Raw genomic sequence first — 18,938 nt, 5'->3', positions numbered from 1 at the left:
CATCGACTTTTACCCTTTGTTTCCTGTTACTGAGCCAATTTTGGATCCAATTCACCACATTTCCCTGTATCTCATGGACTTTTACCTTTCTGACCATTCTGCCATGTGGGACCTTTTCAAATTCCTTACTAATATCCATGTAGACAACATCCACTGCACTACCCTCATCAATCCTCCTTGTCACTTCCTCAAAGAATTTAATGAGATTTGTAAGGCATGACCTTCGCTGAACAAATCCATGCTGACTATCCCTGATTAAACCATGCCTTTCCAAGTGACAGTTTATCCTGTCTCTCAGTATTGATTCTAATAGTTTGCCCATCACCGAGGTAGGACTGACCGGCCTACAATTCTTCGGCCTTTCCCTCGTACCCATTTTAAACAATGGTACTACGTTTGCAGTCTTCCAGTCCTCCGGTACCTCCCCTGTATCTAGTGAGGATTGGAAAATGACCCTCAGAGCATCCGCTATTTCCTCCCTGGCTTACTTCAATAGCCTAGGAAACAATCCATCCGGCCCTGGTGACTTATCAACTTTCATGGATTCCAGTCCCTCTAGTACTTCCTCTCTTGTTATGTTTACCTTATCCAATATTTCACACCTCTCCTCTTTAACTACTACGTCCGGATCATTCCTTTCCTTTGTGAATACAGAGACAAAATATTCATTTAAAACCCTAACCACATCCTCTGCTTCTACACACAAGTTACCCTTATCATCCCTGATAGGTCCCACCTTTTCCTTGGCTATCCTCTTGTTCTTAATGTACTGATAAAACACCTTTGGGTTTTCTTCAATTTTACTCGCTAATATTTTTTCATGCCCTCTCTTTGCTTTCCTTATTTCCTTTTTTACGTCATCCCTGTACTTTCTATACTCCTCTAGGCTTTCTGCAGTAGACCACATAGAATCATAGAAAGGTTACAACACGGAAGGAGACAATTCGGCCCATCGAGTCCGTGCCGGCTCTATGCAAGAGCTATCCAGCTAGTCCTACTTCCCCACCCTATCCCAGTAGCCCTGCAAGTTTTTTTCCTTTCAAGTACTTATCCAATTCCCTTTTGAAGGCCATGATTGAATCTGCCTCCACCACTCCCTCGTGCAGTGCATTCCAGATCCTTACCACTCGCTGTGTAAAAAGGTTTTTCCTCATGTCACTTTTGGTTCCTTTGCCAATCACCTTAAATCTATGCCCTCTGGTTCTTGACCCTTCCGCCAGTGGGAACAGTTTCTCTCTATCTACTCTGTCTGGACCCTTCATGATTTTGAATACCTCTATCAAATCGTCTCGCAACCTTCTCTGTTCCAAGGAGAACAACCCCAGCTTCTCCAGTCTATCCATGCAACTAAAGTCCCTCATCCCTGGAATCATTCTAGTAAATCTCTTCTGCACCCTCTCTAAAGCCTTCACATCTTTCCTAAAGTGAGGTGTCCAGAACTGGACACAATACTCCAGTTGCGGCCGAACCAGTGTTTTATAAAGGTTCATCATAACTTCCTCATTTTTGTACTCTATGCCTCTATTTATAAAGCCCAGGATCCCATATGCTTTTTAACCACTTTCTCAGCCTGCCCTGACATCTTCAGCAATTTGTGCACATATATGCCCAGGTCTCTCTGTTCCTGCACCCCCTTTAGAGTTGTGCCCTTTAGTTTATATTGCCTCTCCTCGTTTTTACTACCGAAATTTTTATTTCACACTTTTCTGCATTCAATTTCATCTACTCCAGAGACTTGAGTACTTCACTGTCATACCAGGGCCCCATCTGCCTTCTCAGGTGGATGTAAAAGATCCCATGGTCCTATTTTGAAGAAAAGCAGGGGAATTCTCCCCGGTGTCCTGCCCAATATTTATCCCTCATCCAACATCATTAAAACAGATGATCTGGTCATTATCACATTGCTGTTTGTGGGACTTTGCTGTCCGCAAATTGGCTGCCACGTTTCCTACATTACAACAGTGATCATACTTCAAAAGTACTTCACTGGCTGTAAAGTACTTTGGGACGTCGTGAAAGGTGTTATATAAATGGAAGTCTTTCTTTCCAACAAAACCCTTCATGATTTTGGACACCTCTATTAAATCTCTCCTTAATCTTCTCTGCTCTAAGGAGAATAAGCCCAGCTTCTCCAGTCTGTGCATGTAACTGAAGTCCCTCATCCCTGGTACCATTCTAGTAAATCTCTTCTGCACCCTCTCCAAAGCCTTCACATCCTTCCTAAAGTGTGGTGCCCAGAATTGAACACAATACTCCAGCTGGGGCCTAACCAGTGATTTATAAAGGTTTAGCATAACTTCCTTGCTTTTGTACTCTATGCCTCTATTTATCATAGTATCATAGTTGTTATAGCACTGGAGGAAGCCATTCAGCCCATCGTGCCTGAGGCAGCCCTTTGAAAGAGCTATCCAATTATTTCTATTCCACTGCTCTTTCCCCATAGGCCTGTAAATTTTTTCCCTTCAAGTATTTATCCAATTCCCTTTTGAAAGTTACTATTGAATCTGTTTCCACCACCCTTTCAGGCAGTGCATTACAGATCATTACAACTCGCTGTGCAAAAAAATGTTTCCTCATGTCGCCTCTGGCTCTTTTGCTGATATAAAGCCAAAGATCTCTCATGCTTTTTTAACAGCCTTCTCAATTTGTCCCGCCGCCTTCAAAGATTTGTGTATGTGCACCCCCAGGTCTCTCTTTTCCCGCATCCCCTTCAAAATTGTACCATTTTGTTTATATTGCCTCTCCTCATTCTTCCTACCAAAATGCATCACTTCACACTTCTCTGCATTAAATTTCATCTGCCATATGCCCATTTCAGCAGTCTGTCTCTGTCCTCCTGAAGTGTGTTACTATTCTCCTCATTGTTTACTACATTTCCGAGTTTCGTGACATCTGCAAACGTTGAAATTATCCCCAAGTCCAGGTCGTGGAATATGGAAGAAGCAAATTCAGACTCCTGGAGGAGAGACTCTCATCCTGCTGCAATCTAGAATCAAGTCAAACCCTAACTCCAGATTTGCACCACAAAACTTTAGCGTAAGTGCAAAACAAAATCTTTGTAGTGTAAATGCAACTGAAGTGCAGTGTGGTGTCTTAAACGTTTAAAGCAATTCAGCATCTTTCTAATACCAATATTAAACACAACGTGACCATGGATGGATCTCATCACAGACACAAAAGACTGCGCCAACAGAGGTGTTCAGATCAGAATGTTTATTGAAATTTTCTTACAGAATACTTCCAGTGCATTACAGACTTTCCAGGAAATCTAATTTGTCAACATTTACCATACAGGGATTCAGGTCAACTAGGGTCAGTGGTTTCCCTAGTAACCATCAAGAAATATGGTGCCTGCTTCCAAACAAACTATAAATGGTCTTGTGTTTCTTCATAATCACGTCATTTGTTTTCACTAAATAAAACAGAAAGAACATAGACCATATGAAATAGGAGCAGGAGTAGGCCACACGGCCCCTCGAGCCTGCTCCACAAAGAAAAAAGTAGTCTACTGGTTAGCGATTTGCAAACTTTTCAAAGGATTACTTTGGTTGTCTATATCTCAAATTAAAGAGTAGAGCATGTCCAACCACTGGTTGCATCTAATTCCAGAAAATGTGGGTGTTATTTACTAATTGTTCATAAAAAATGTTCTTGCTTGTTTTAATTGAAATGAAAGAATATTTCAGAGGAAAACAAAAAGTAGAATTCTCTTTTTCTCAAAATTATTATAGGAATAAAAATTGATGGATCAAAAATAGAAATACATCAATCTCGATAAGCACATCATGTAAAGTTGTTGTACGTTATGCAGATTAGCTTCTCCGCTTTACTTTACTTCACTTTGTGCTTGCCTTATATCAGATAGCAGCTCCTACAGAATAGTTTGTGCTGCTGTCCTCATAGATGCAACCACAAAGATTGGGGAAAAAAGCAACAGCGACAAGGACTAATCGGAACTTTATACTGATCGGCCTGTTTGGTAGCAGATGGAAAAGAGGGCTTGCATGGAACCTTGAAGCTGAAATCTAATCATGGTGCTTTCAAAGCTTTGTGAAAGAAGACAGCAGTTTACATTCCAACCAGATTGTCTACTGCTGCCCATTTTGTCGTTCTCAGGTTCCACTGCCTTGGCCAGGTTCTCATTTGCGACGCCTCAGCCCATCAAGGTGTGGTCAGAGAGCAGGGAGCGTGCGTCACTGTCAGGATTCAGAGAGGCTGTCCTCGGCCAGCTGTCTCTGTCACTGTCAGGATGATGACCGTCTCCCGCAGTGTCAAGTCACCTCATCGGAGGAGTTGACACTAAACAGCTGACGGCAGTATCATCATCAGCTGATCCCTGCTAGCTCTGACATGCCATTGGGTTTTCATTTGAAAGCTTTCTTGCAGTTCGATCTGTTTTTTCACAGACTTCTCTGCTGCTCTGGGCTGCTGTCTGCTGCATTCTCATCTGGGCTAGCTAGATGTTGGTGGTGACCACTGTGCTTATGGTGCCTATGCGTTTTGTGTTCACCTTGTTCTAAGTGCGGTTGATCTGTCAGATTATGGTGAAGTTGGTCTCTTGCTTGTTCCTCATTACCTGGTACCTGGACATTGTAATGGCTGTTCAGATGTGAATTATGTTGCTTTCTGTGAAGTTCGCTTTCTTTAGTTTTTATTTCTTCTGTTACATTTCTTGCACTACATGCTGGAAGATGGGGCTGCAGGTGCAAGGACAGGATATTTCAATCAGTGTAAAGCCGACCCACATTTCTAATTGCATTAAGTTTAGATACAGTGTGCAGATATCTACATATAACATGAGTGTAGAAATTATAATCCACGCTGTTCCCATATGAAAGCCTAATGCATTCATACCAAATATAGCACCATGCTATTTTAATGCAGCAATTTATTTTAAGTGCATTAACATCTGCATAGAATATAACTGTATAAAACATTGGTTAGGCCACAGCTTGAGTACTGCGTACAGTTCTGGTCGCCACATTACAAGAAAGGTATTGGTGAGACCTGGAATACTGCATACAGTTTTGGTCTCCATACTTAAGAAAAGACATACTTGCTCTCGAGGCAGTACAAAGAAGGTTCACTCGGTTAATCCCGGGGATGAGGGGGCAGACATATGAGGAGAGGTTGAGTAGATTGGGACTCTACTCATTGGAGTTCAGAAGAATGAGAGGCGATCTTATTGAAACATATAAGATTGTGAAGGGGCTTGATCGGGTGGATGCAGTAAGGATGTTCCCAAGGATGGGTGAAACTAGAACTAGGGGGCATAATCTTAGAATAAGGGGCTGCTCTTTCAAAACTGAGATGAGGAGAAACTTCTTCACTCAGAGGGTAGTAGGTCTGTGGAATTTGCTGCCCCAGGAAGCTGTGGAAGCTATATCATTAAATACATTTAAAACAGAAATAGACAGTTTCCTAGAAGTAAAGGGAATTAGGGGTTACAGGGAGCAGGCAGGAAATTGGACATGAATTTAGATTTGAGGTTAGGATCAGATCAGCCATGATCTTATTGAATGGCGGAGCAGGCTCGAGGGGCCGATTGGCCTACTCCTGCTCCTATTTCTTATGTTCTTATGATTGCACTAGAGAGGATACAGAGGAGATTTACGAGGATGTTGCCAGGGCTGGAGAATTTTAGCTATGAGGAAAGATTGGATAGGCTGGGGTTGTTTTCTTTGGAACAAAGGAGGCTGAGGGGAGATTTACTTGAGGTGTATAAAATTATGAGGGGCCTAGATAGAGTGAATAGGGAGGAACTATTTCCCTTAGCAGAGGGGTCAGTGACCAAGGGGCATAGATTTAAAGTAATTGGTAGAAGGATTAGAGGGGAGCTGAGGAGAAATGTTTTCACCCAGAGGGTGGTGGGGGTCTGGAACTCACTGTCTGAAAGGGTGGGAGAGGCAGAAACCCTCAGCTCATTTAAAAATTACTTGGATGAGCACCTGAATTGCCATAACCTACAGGGCTACGGACCAAGTGTTGGAAAGTGGGATTAGACAGGATAGCTCTTTTTCGGCCGGCACAGACAGGATGGACCAAATGGCTGTGCCGTAACTTTCTATAATTCTATGACCTGTGTTAAACTGGCACAGAGACGAATTTGACATGAATTTGTTAAGCACTTATATGAGCACAACATGACTATAGTTTCTACCCTGTGATTTTAAAGATCTCCTTTCAGCCAGTGTTGGTGAACCATGATTAATTAAGGTGCTTTCTTTTTTGAAAACTTTGGCGCCCAAACCCTTCGGCTCCAGTGGTGGAAGTCGGGCACAGGAGGTCTTACCGATGCAGGATTTATGGTGGGACCCAGGGGTAGGTTTCCGGGTGGCTGAGCTGCCGACGTGAGGCCTGGTCCATTTGGAGGGCCGGGCCTGGTTATCATGCTGTCAGCAAGCTGACTCCAGGCCGACGCAAGGTGACCTAGGGTGGGGCCGATCCACAAGGCAGAAAGGTCTGTCCGGCTTGAGAGGGGGCGATCGCAGAGTGGGGGAGCTCTGGGCAGTCGTGGCCCATATTCGCGTCCGGAGGTGAACTCCTGCTCCTCTTGGACCCACAAAAATTATTTTAAACTTGCCTTTTTGGTGCCTCTTCTACTGTAAAACTGGGCGGGCCCCGTTGTATGAAAAAATTACAAACAGGGTCATATGTACGTTGTGGACACCCCGATTTGCATATTTAAAGGACCCACCGCCTGAAATGGGCCCAGCAGACTTTGAAGATAGCGGCGGCCGGAGCGCTGGTATAAACGGGGCGGTAAGAATTCTTGAGACGTTACTGCCTCGTTTACACCGAGTGACCCAAGTTAAAATCTGCTCTCAGGTCTCTGCTTGGGATCCCACCAGTTCGTAATTAGTAATTTGCATAGGGGAACACCTGTCTGCCCCAAACATGGCCACTGACATCAGAGGGCATGGGCCAAGCAGAAGGAATTCCCATGCTGAAAATTTCCTTGGCCCCAGCCTCTCTATCAGCGAACTGCTCATTTAAACGGTGGAAGTGGGATGCCCTGGAGGGTCTGGGCCTGAGTCCCCACCCGGCAGAACATTGGCAGCACAACTAAAAAAGGGATCAATTGGGCAGCAAATTACATTTTTTTTTTCCGCAGGCTGGACCCATGAGAAGCTTTCTGCCACTGCTTCTTCCACCCGTCTCCCTCCTCTGGCAGGCACCCAAAATACACCCACAGTGGTGTGAGAGCCCACCTGACAAGTGCAAAAGAGATGTCCCCACCCTGACCACGGACACTCCAGCAGGCTCAAGAGTGGTGATCACCAGCAGACCTACCGCGCTTCCGCTGGAGGAGTAGGACTGAGCAATTTTGTCTCCTTTTTATTTTGTGAACGTTATGGTTATTGGCGGCTCACCCTGCAGAAGAGAGCAATTCTGCCAATGCTGCAGCAGCAGAAGAGGTGGGAGTGGCATTAAAAGAGCAGAAGCATCCCGAAGATCAGAATCAAAACCAAGGTCTTCAGCAGGTAAATGCTGAGGGTTGAAATGGAGGATGAGGAGGCCTCAACAAGGTTCCCCCCTCTCTCTCTCCATAGGGGAACCTCAGGACATTTCCACTGCTTGCCCGGGACCCACAGCCACCTTCACTACTGGGGCCCCAGGAAGCAGCAATGACACGGGCCCGATGGGAGGGAAACAGACTGGGGACCTGGGACCAGTCTTTCAACTGTCATATGCATGCAGTGGGAGGAGAAGGAGCAGTCAGTGACAGAGACGATGGGACGGAAATGCTATCTCCTCCCTAGTTTCTTTGAGCACCGCGGGTGCAATCCATCTAGATCACGGACTTTCCACTCCTTAAGTTTGGTTACTTTGTCTAGTACCTCATTTCTTTTTATCTCAACTGTTGCAACATCCCTCTTGACTTCTTCTACTGTTGTCATTTCCTCTTTGTTAGCCTCTTCAGTGAAAACTGAAGCAAACAATCTATTCATTATCCCTGCCGTTTCAGTATCATCTCCTGTGTGTTTATCTTGATCATCCCTCAGTGGTCCTTTTGTTATTTATGTGCCTATAAAATACTTTACTATTTCTTTTTATATTCTTTGATATCTTCGTTTAATATTTTCTCTTTCCTTCATAGGAACAGGAGGAGGCCATTCAGCCCATAAAGCCTGATTCGCCATTCAATTAGATCATGGCTGATCTGTGTCTTAACTCCATCTACCCGCCTTTGTTCCATATCCCTTAATACCCTTACCGAACAAAAATCTATAAATCTTAGTTTTTAAATTTTTCAATTGACCCCCAGCCTCAACAGCTTTTTAGGGGAGAGAATTCCAGATATCTACTGCAAGTGCTTTCTGACATTACCCCTGAATGGCGTAGTTCTAATTTTAAGGTTATGCCCCCTTGTTCTGGACTCTCCCACCAGAGGAAATAGTTTCTCTCTATCTACCCTATCAAATCCTTTAATCATCTTAAACACCTCAATTATATTACCCCTTAATCTTCTATACTCAAGGGAATAATTGCCTTAGAGGCGGTGCAAAAAAGGTTCACTAAATTAATTCCTGGGATGAGAGGGTTGTCCTATGAAGAGAGATTGAGTAGAATGGGCCTACACTCTCTGGAGTTTAGAAGAATGAGAGGTGATCTCATTGAAACATATAAGATTATGAGGGGGCTTGACAGGGTAGATGCTGAGAGATTGTTTCCCCTGGCTGGAGAGTATAGAACTAGAGGGCATAGTCTCAGGATAAGGGGTCGGCCATTCAAGACTGAGATCAGGAGGAATTTCTTCACACAAAGGGTTGTGAATTTTTAGAATTCTCTACCCCAGAAGGCTGTGGATGTTGAGTCATTGAGTATATTCAAGGCTGAGATTGATAGATTTTTGGACTCTCGGGGAACCAAGGGATATGGGGATCGGGCGGGAAAGTGGAGTTGAGTTGAAGATCAGCCATGATCTTATTGAATGGTAGAGCAGGCTCGAGGGGCTGTATGGCCTACTCTTGCTCCTATTTCTTATGTTCTTATGTAATACAAGCCTAGTCTATGCAACGTGGCCTCATAATTTAACCCTTTAAGCCCCAGTATCATTCCGGCGAAACTACACTGCACCTTCTCCAAGGCCAATATAGCCTTCCTGAGCTGCAGTGTCCAGAATTGAATGCAGTGCTCCAGATGTGGTCTAACCAGAGCATTATATAACTATAGCATAACTTCCACCCCTCCATAACTGTCTTTTTTACCTCTTTTCTAAGCTACTCATATTCCCTTTTGCCATTTTGTCCTTTATTTGATCCACATAAGGCAGCCGTGTTTACAATTTCTACTTTTATTTGTAGCTTTCTATTTTTTGATTATTGTCACTCTTCACTTATTCACACAGCCAGACCCTGTCCTGAATTTTCCCCTTCCCCTTTGAGTGTGACCACATGCTAATATCCTCGCTTGCTCAGCTGCTGTATCCGATCTGGCTTTTCTGTCTTGCCCAGTCCAGATGACTGCTCCGCTCTGAAGCCCTTAGTTCCTTCCCCACCCAACTATTCCACTCCCCAGCCCGTGCCCCAGGTTATCTGTGTGCAATGTCATGACAGATCTCCTAGTATTTGATTAATGCAAATGAAATTCATGGTTTGATCCTTACCACCAAAGAGCAGTTAGCACAGGTTTCGTCACAGTATGCTTGCCTAATTGCATACTCCACAAATGGATCGCTTAGGATGGTGTACGGCAGTTCCAGGTGTTGAGTCAGTTTGCCACACCTGTTAAAAAAAAAGTGACCCATTTGTTAGCTCTACACATCCTGATGCCATCCACAGGTCCAGGTTGGATGCGGCCCCTGGAATTGGTCGCTCTGCCTGCCTCCGTACCTTTGTCTGCGCCCGGGTGGCCCTGGAGAAGGAGTGCGCGGTTTCTGCTGGTACGCTTGAGGCCTTCTGTGACCGGTGGGCTCCGCAAGGACTAGAATATACAGTGGATGGTGCCAATAGTATTTAATTTGATAAGTTTTCTTTGTTTTGTGTGATTTAGTTTTCTATTAGTTGTGCCCCTCTAAAAAGGGGGCACATTTGTTAGGTTTTTTAGTTGATGACACTGGAGCAACCGAGTGTCTCCTTATAGTTAATTAAAGAAAAGGCAAGCTGTTGATTAAGAATTTAAATAGAGGAAGTTGTAGGCATTGATATTGTAGCTCCCACAATGTTAGTGAGAGAGAAGCAATGTCTGTCTCCTGTAATATTCAACTTGAAGAGTAATTGTTAGGCAAAAGGGCATTGACAAAATTAATGCACAACAAAAGCAACAACAACTTGCATTTATAAAGCGCCTTTAATGCAGTAAAATGTCTCCCAAGGCGCTTCACAGGAGCAATTATCAAACAAAATTTGACACTGAGCCACATAAGGAAATATCAGGACAGGTGACCAAAAGCTTAGTCAAAGAAGTAGGTTTTAAGGGAGGAGAGAGAGGCGGAGAGGTTTAGGGAGAGAATTCCAGAGCTTAGGGCCCAGGCAGCTGAAGGCACGGCCGCCAGTGGTGGAGCGATTAAAATCGGGGATGCACAAGAGGCCAGAATTGGAGGAGTCCAAAGATCTTGGGGTGTTGTAGAGCTGGAGGAGAATACAGAGACAGAGAGGGATGAGAAAGTTGCAATGTCCTTTCAGAGACTGCCCTGGAAGCTTTTTGACTTTGCAGACAGAAATGCTGCACTTTTAGATTAACTTGGTTCTTTTAGTGGTAAATATGTTTTCTGGTCCTTGCTTTGCTACAGCATCCACCACACATAAAAGTTGAATTGAAAAATGATGCACTGGCACATTGGAGCCCCAGCCTATAACATGCGGTGGGATATATAATTATTCTTCACCACTGAAATCTCAAATTTAGGCCTATCAGTTTGGAGAGGTGCTGAACAGAAGGCAGGCATTTCACCATAGGGAGGGAGGGAAAATCGGATAGATATTCCTCTCACTCACCCACTAGTGAAAAGTTCAAAGTGCAGAGACAGAGGCCTGCCTTTTAGTCCCAGTTAGTGCGGTCTGGGTAAAGAGGGAAAATAACCTGAGAAAGAATAGTTACATCCTCAACAAAAATCAAAGACTCATTCTTTCAAGATGCTCCTTATTATACAAGTAGCGGTGAGGGTACATGGGGTGATTGTATAGATTCATTGCCGTTTTGTGGTGAGGTAAAGTACATATATTGAAAAGCTGTTGACTCATTTCAAAAGTAAACTATTAGATAGCCACATAATAGAGTCACAGACCTATCGTAGATCAGGAAATCATCTTTATTGCCATCGAGCAGCTCCCAGATATCGGGCTGATTACTGTCTTGCTGATACACGGGAATTTCTCCTGCCACTTTTGCTTTTAGTAGATTGTACATTCCACGTGAGTGTTTCCCGTAGTGATTTATCACCATGTAGGAGATGTTCACCAGCCCATCGACGTGTAGTTTTTGTTGCAGGTGCTTCAAACTGAAATGATAAATTGATTTAAAAATTAACAAACTAAAGATGGAATGCTGATATAACAGGTAAGTAATTATATGAATAAAGTGATTGCTGATTAAACTAGAAGGAATAACTTTGTTCAAAATGTTGCCCATTTTTCTGGAAGAATACAATGGTCTTATCAGGAGCTCCCAATCCTGAGAAACCACTACACTAAATTTGCAATCACAGCTGTAGCATCTTAAAAATATGGTTCTTGGGATGTGGGCAGCATTTATTGTCTATCTCTAGTTGCCCCAAGGGGCATAGTGTGGTTCTGAAGTCACTTGTAGGCTGGATCAGATAGAGTTGGCAGCTTCCCTTTCCTGAAGGACATTAGTGAAGCAGTTTGGTTTTTATAACAACCTGGCAGCTTTCATGATAATTTTCTGCTATTGTACTAGCCCACAGATTTAGAGAATTCAATTTCATATCATTCCCTTGTGAAGACTTGAACTCAATATGCCTGAGTTATTAATCCAGTACCATAGCCACTAGGCCACCATTATTTGCATTCCAGCCCTGCACATGATTTTCTGGGATGGGGCAGGGGTGGAGGGGGTGGGAGTTCTTAGACCAGAAATTTAGATTCCCAGCCTGAAGCATGGTTTCCTGGTGGTGAGAGCGGGGAGAAGTTCAGACCTGTTTGAAGTTGGCCCTGAATGTTTGTGAAGGAACTACGGCAGAATACTGATCATTGTTGATGTCCCCAGAGTGGCCTAGCAAAGAGAAAGACCCTACTCAAATGTGAAGGAAATTTATGGTGATACAATAGTCTGTTTCTGTCACTTAAAATTTATTATCTAGCCATACAAATTAAGCAGTTTTAATGTAGAGGCACAGGAGAATTTTTTGCACAATTTCAATTTAAATTAACAGATAATTGAAATTAGTCGTCTTCACATTAAGAGGACTAGACTCTAATACTTTCATTCTCAAAAAAGGGAGTGGACTTGGGTATAGAGCGTATAATTTCAAAGTTTGCAGATGACATGAAACTTGAAAATGTAGTAAACAATGTGGAAGATAGTAACAGACTTCAGGAGGGCAGAGACAGACTGGTGAAATGGGCAGACACATGGCAGATGAAATTTAACGCAGAGAAGTGTGAAGTGATACATTTTGGTTGGAAGAATGAGGAGTGGCAAAATAAACTAAATGGTACAATTTTAAAGGGGGTGCAGGAACAGAGAGACCTGGGGATGAACAAACACAAATCTTTGAAGGTGGCAGGACAAGTTGAGAAGGCTGTTAAAAAAGCATATGAGATCCTGGGCTTTATTAATAGAGGCACAGAGTACAAAAACAAGGAAGTTATGCTAAACCTTTATAAACACTGGTTAAGCCTCAGCTGGAGTATTGTGTTCAATTCTGGGCACCACACTTTAGGAAAGATGTGAAGGCCTTAGAGAGGGTGCAGAAGAGATTTACTAGAATGGTGCCAGGAATGAGGGACTTCAGTTATGTGGAGAGACTGGAGAAGCTGGGATTGTTCTCCTTAGAACAGAGAAGGTTAAGGGGAGATTTGATAGAGGTGTTCAAAATCATGAACAGTTTTGATAGAGTAAATAAGGAGAAACTGTTTCCAGTGGCAGAAGGGTCGGTAACCAGAGGACACAGATTTAAGGAGATCGGCAAAAGAACCAGAGGCGACATGAGGAAACATTTTCTTTACGCAGCGAGTTGTAATGATCTGGAATACACTGCCTGAAAGGGTGGTGGAAACAGATTCACAGTAACTTTCAACAGGAAATTGGATAAATACTTGAAGGGAAAACATTTACAGGACTATTGCATAGCTCTTTCAAAGAGCCGGCATAGGCATGATGGACCGAATGGCCTCCTCCTGTGTTGTACCTACTAGGATAATATGATACTATGTGCAGACTAAGACACCAGCCTAAAACCCATAACAGGCTGCTTTATATACTATGTACAACATAATTTAATTACTATCTATCCAGGAATGGGATTGAGTTTATAGGGCTAGGTATATAGAGAGATAATTAAATATGCATGGAACATAATATAGCTGGGACTGAGGAAATAAAGCAACTGGTCAGAGTTTGATAGTGAGATACAGGAATTGATAAGCAGTCTTTAGTTTTACTTGAATAACTTTGAGGGTCACGGAAAAGCTGATTAAACAAGGGGATAGGGTGGGGTAGAGCCCCTAAAAGTGTCAATTATAAAAACTCTGTCAAAAGCTTCAGGGATTCAATGTTGTTTCTAACAGCAGCAACCGGGGAGCCAATCCAGGACCTTCTGGTCTGTGGCTCAGTACTGCGCACACAGTGAATTTACAGACTGGGGCTTTTTGTTTTATACAGTTGCAAAAATGATTTTTTATAAAATTCTATTGATAGATATCATCTACAAATAGAACAATAAGGAATCATAGAACATTAATTCACTGTACTTCTTACAATGACTTCATAGATTTTAAGCAGGCCTTTGGCAGTGTATGGCCAAAAGGGATGTATGGTATTCCTCAGAAACTCGTCTGATCGAAAACATGTATAACAAGTCCCTGAGCGCAGTTAGAGCGGACAGGAAACTGAGGGAATGGTTTAGATCAACAGTTGGAGTGAGATAAGGAATGTACAACATTGCCTGATTTCTTTAAACATTTGCCTGAGGAAGGAGAAAATCTCCGAAAGCTTGTGAATTTAAAATAAAATTGCTGGACTATAACTTGGTGTTGTAAAATTGTTTACAACTGATTTCTTTAACCTAGCACTGGAAGCAGTAATGAATCTTGCACAGTTTTCGTAGCATGAATGAAAAATGAAAAATAAAGCTGATGCTGTGTAAAATTCCATATCTGAGGCTTGGAGACCTGAATGAAATGGATAGAGTCCGTCAGGCCTGTGGTGAAAATTGAAATGGGACATTTCTAGCTTCCTGCCACTAGGGAGCAGTATTTTTTTCTTGGCCACAGAGGACCTCTAGTGGCAGAACCAGATTACTACAAACTCTGTAAAACTTGGGGAGGACATGGGAAGTATAGTGAGTAAAAAACAATGGTGCCTAAACCACCGAGGGCTCCCTGAGGTCAAATCTTAAAGACATAAAGGAGTGGAAACTGACTTTATTAATCATTAATTGCCAGTCTTTGTTTAAAGTCCCAGCAGCACAGTAATCATTTGATCTCACACTTAGCCAAATAATTATTGAGGTCCTTTCTGACAAATCAAATAGCATAGTGGCAGCTGCTTTTGATGGGAATCTATTCCACATATCCACTACTCTGCTATTTAGAAAAATGACTCTAATCTCCAGTCCTGCTGGAAGTTTGCCATTTTGTACCATTTGTGAAGGGCCTGATGGCTCGAAGATTTTCCTTGTCAGGCCCTGGCTCAGTATTCATGTCCCTTCCCCACTCCCAATGACCTCCAACCACACAAAATTCCACCGCTCATCGGGATACAATGATAGACCCCCCAAAATTATGTAAAATGATTCATGCTCACATAATTAGGATCAAACATGCTTAATTTGCAGTTCTTACCTGGCTGCCTGCTCCAAACAGAAATATCAGCTAGCCTGGAGCAGTGCTACCACGGTTACTTGGCCCAGAGAGTCATTCATGGGTTCTTTCCCATCAATGGTCCATACTGCTGGTTTGTTACACTGTCCCTGACTCTCCACCCACCCCACCAGGAGCAGGCAGAGAGTCAGGGCAGCACCCAACTCTTTTTGCATTAATGCACAGGGCTTTGGCTGAAAGAAAAATATTAAATGCATGGTTAGATCTTGTTTCCAAAGTTCTGTGACTGCATGTGCTTAAAATCCATCTGTGGCACATGTTAGTTTTAAAGTTTTTTTCAGAATTAGAGGTAGAGCTTCTTCAGACCACCGTCAAACTCCAGTCCAGAGCTGTGCAAAAGAGTTTTGATTGGGAAGTGCTTTTGTTTAATACACCTCCACAAAACAGTATTTTGGACAATTTAACTTCTCACCTCATGGAGACTAGACTATAAGATCAGACCTAAATGTTCACCGTTCTTCAATGTAATCTCTTACTTCCTAATTGCCACATTGCCTGGTTGACATTGGAGCAGTTAAAGCAAGTGTGAAGATGCTTAAAATACATAGTTAGCACAAACCTGGCCCAGAGAGCAATAGATTATTTTTGGAAAATTAGGCCCTGCTACTCCATCTGTAGATCCCCTGATTTATGGTGATTTACAAATTCCACTTTTATTATATAGATTCTAGGATTTCTGCTGGTGCTTTTGAGATTGCATTCTCTGATTGCACCCATTTATAATTAGGCCCATTAGCTTATGGTAACTAAATAAGTGAAATTCAGTTGTTATTAAAGAGGATTCTGCTCTTTCATCCATTTCTCCATGAAAACTGCTAAATGCGCATGCTAAAATTTACAACCAGTATTCAAAATACTGCGGATGCTGGAATTCTGAAATAAAAACAGAAAATTCTGGAAACGCTCAGCAGGTCAGGGAGGCATCTGTGGAGAGAGAAACAGAGTTAACGTTTCAAGTCGAAGACCTTTCATCAGAAGGTCATTGACATGAAATGTTAATTCTATTTCTGTCTCCACAGATGCTGCCTGGCCTACTGAGTGTTTCCAGCATTTTCTGTTTTTATTTCTACAGCCAGAATGTACGGTCTAAACAGTTGGAGGAATTGCTTGCTGTTGTTGAAACAGACCCATTTAAATAACACAATGGCAATGGAGAGTCAAAAAAATGCCACTTCCAGCCAGCCTGCCTATGTCCTGCTTAGCTGTTCTTAACCATGCTGTTCTACTGACCATATTAAAATAATGGGGGGAAAATGCGTCTTAAAAAATCTGTGTGCTATTACAAAGTTACTAGGTGTGTTGGTGTGAACTCCACATTTACTTTGTTCAGGACAGACGCACAGCTGGATTTTATTTATTCTTATTGTACTAAGTTCGCTGTATATATAGTTTGAAAATGGTAGTGGAATGGACTCTGGCGTTTTTATTGACAAGGTCATTTAATCCTATTTGTAACTAGAAACATGAGTCTCTGTAGAATGGTAGATCTAGGCTCCATCTACTGGTTATAATCAGCACTCAAACAGGGGATTTTCTATTCCTGCAACATGTCCTGTTTTTTAAACGGCATGAGTGTGGTTTGCAGAACCCCCAGCTACCCACCTGTTTAATTTTTGCTTCTGTACTGAAATGCTGATGCATTGTAATAAAAACTAAGTAAATTGGGAGCAGTTTTACATGTAAATAGGATAAACCGCTGAGCAAAGTCTTCTTTCTATCATCTTTTTGCATTACAGCTTCTCATTTCACTGCCCTGTGACCTACTTTGTTCAGCATCCGGTTATTAACTAGGACTGGTTGTGTGTGTAATAGCAAAATTGCAGTAACCAGTAAGTTTGGACTACCAAATAAAGCTGTTGGTATTCTCATTGTTTGCAGGTAGGTGATCATAGTAGCATCTTCTTTGCAAACTTGACTGTCCTCCAAGCATAAACATTCCTAAAAAGTATTAATGGCTCTCAATCATAGATTGAAGCACATGGCTACCAAGTATAAAGTTTATTTTTGTGCATTAGATGGCGTTGAAACAGAGTAAGACCTAGGTAACTATAAAAAGACAAATGATTAATAAAATGGACTCTGATGCATAGTAAGCGCACAGAAAGAGTTATAGAATCATAGAATCATAGAAGTTACAACATGGAAACAGGCCCTTCGGCCCAACATGTCCATGTCGCCCAGTTTATACCACTAAGCTAGTCCCAATTGCCTGCACTTGGCCCATATCCCTCTATACCCATCTTACCCATGTAACTGTCCAAATGCTTTTTAAAAGACAAAATTGTACCCGCCTCTACTACTGCCTCTGGCAGCTCGTTCCAGACACTCACCACCCTTTGAGTGAAAAAATTGCCCCTCTGGACCCTTTTGTATCTCTCCCCTCTCACCTTAAATCTGTGCCCCCTCGTTATAGACTCCCCTACCTTTGGGAAAAGATTTTGACTATCGACCTTATCTATGCCCCTCATTATTTTATAGACTTCTATAAGATCACCCCTTAACCTCCTACTCTCCAGGGAAAAAAGTCCCAGGAAGTCAAACCATCTCCCTGTAAGTCAAACCATCAAGTCCCGGTAGCATCCTAGTAAATCTTTTCTGCACTCTTTCTAGTTTAATAATATCCTTTCTATAATAGGGTGACCAGAACTGTACACAGTACTCCAAGTGTGGCCTCACCAATGCCCTGTACAACTTCAACAAGACATCCCAACTCCTGTATTCAATGTTCTGACCAATGAAGTTGGAAAATTGTAATTGGCAACAGGTTTCCCCACTGTCGAATGCATACTCCACTAACTGTGACTTCGCATTCAGACTTCTGTGTACAATGAGGACAACGTTCCAAGTGTTGACACTGTGCAAGAGAGAGTCGCACAGGCAGGAGCAGTGGTGTGAAGTTTTACTGCTAGAATTCTGTGCCGTCTGTAGTGTAGTTACTGTGTATGAGGAGGTCTGTGTTAAGTGCTAATCACTGCGGTGATGCTGCAACAAAAGCTCTTTCCATACATATTGTGCAGTGAGAGTATAGATTTGCATGTTGTCAGATAAAAATAGTTTCTGCAGATATCAAAATATCAATGCAATCTAACTCTACTAAATCTGAAAGAACGTTAGCATGGATCAGATGTACCAAAGAGAAAACTGGTAAGAGATTGACACATAATAATTACTTCTGAAAATTAATACAACAACAGAATTAGTCAACTCAATTATTCCATTGCTTCAAATAAATTTTAATAATATAAAACTTAGACAAGTCTCTCCAATCAATGAAAACTCGTTCAGCTTGTGCAGGTAGGACGTTCAACCATTAAGCAGCAGCAACTGAGTAAATAGAATGACATGACTAATTAAGGAAAAGAATCATTTTCATTATTTTATTCACGCTTAGTTTAACATGGCAAATTTTCAAATAATTAAAACTCAAGTACTCCGACAACACAGGGTAAAACTATTGATCTACTTTGCACTATTAGATGCTGCTCACTTATTTTAATAGTTCAATGCCAGTTTATGGTCTAAAGATCAAAGAATAAAAAGTAACGTCCTTACATGTTTGTGGGTCTTCTTGTTCAGTGCTTATTCCTGCCCCGGTCTGTTTTCTCTTTCTATCGGGCTCCCAGTTGTTCTCTGCTATTTATACTCCTGTTGTTTTTCTCTCTCTATTTGCAGTCACAAGATTTGGCTCAAAGTTCACATCTGTCAATCATACGGTAAAAAGAAAATTAGCAATTAATATGCTAACTTCCCATTTTCTGTGTTTTTTTCTCTGGAAAGCTACTGTTTCACTTTACGAAGAAAAAACAACAGTCAACTACTTGTTCATAACTTTAACAAGAACATTGTTACCAAGTAAAAGCATTTCAAGGTCCCTCTGCTGTGGCAGAATGTAGCAGATTCTGAAAAAAATGTAACTGGTTTAAAACTTGT

At 42.1% G+C, this 18,938-nt stretch overlaps 1 protein-coding gene across 1 annotated transcript; it reads right to left on the bottom strand.

Moving 5' to 3' along the window:
• Window positions 1-3,198: 3,198 nt before the first annotated feature.
• On the bottom strand, window positions 3,199-18,667 carry selenop (selenoprotein P). Its single transcript, XM_067982359.1, has 5 exons — window positions 18,561-18,667; window positions 14,970-15,181; window positions 11,231-11,443; window positions 9,611-9,728; window positions 3,199-4,697 (listed from the first exon to the last, which is right to left on the bottom strand). The coding sequence occupies exons 2-5, from the start codon at window positions 15,161-15,163 to the stop codon at window positions 4,401-4,403; spliced, it is 822 nt and encodes a 273-aa protein (XP_067838460.1). The 5' UTR covers window positions 15,164-15,181; window positions 18,561-18,667; the 3' UTR covers window positions 3,199-4,400.
• Window positions 18,668-18,938: the final 271 nt, after the last annotated feature.

Source organism: Heptranchias perlo, chromosome 4 (genome assembly GCF_035084215.1).
Source record: "Heptranchias perlo isolate sHepPer1 chromosome 4, sHepPer1.hap1, whole genome shotgun sequence".
Classification (NCBI taxonomy): domain Eukaryota; kingdom Metazoa; phylum Chordata; class Chondrichthyes; order Hexanchiformes; family Hexanchidae; genus Heptranchias; species Heptranchias perlo.
The sequence above is the reverse complement of the archived record's forward strand: the minus strand, read 5'-3'. Positions and strand labels throughout refer to the sequence as shown.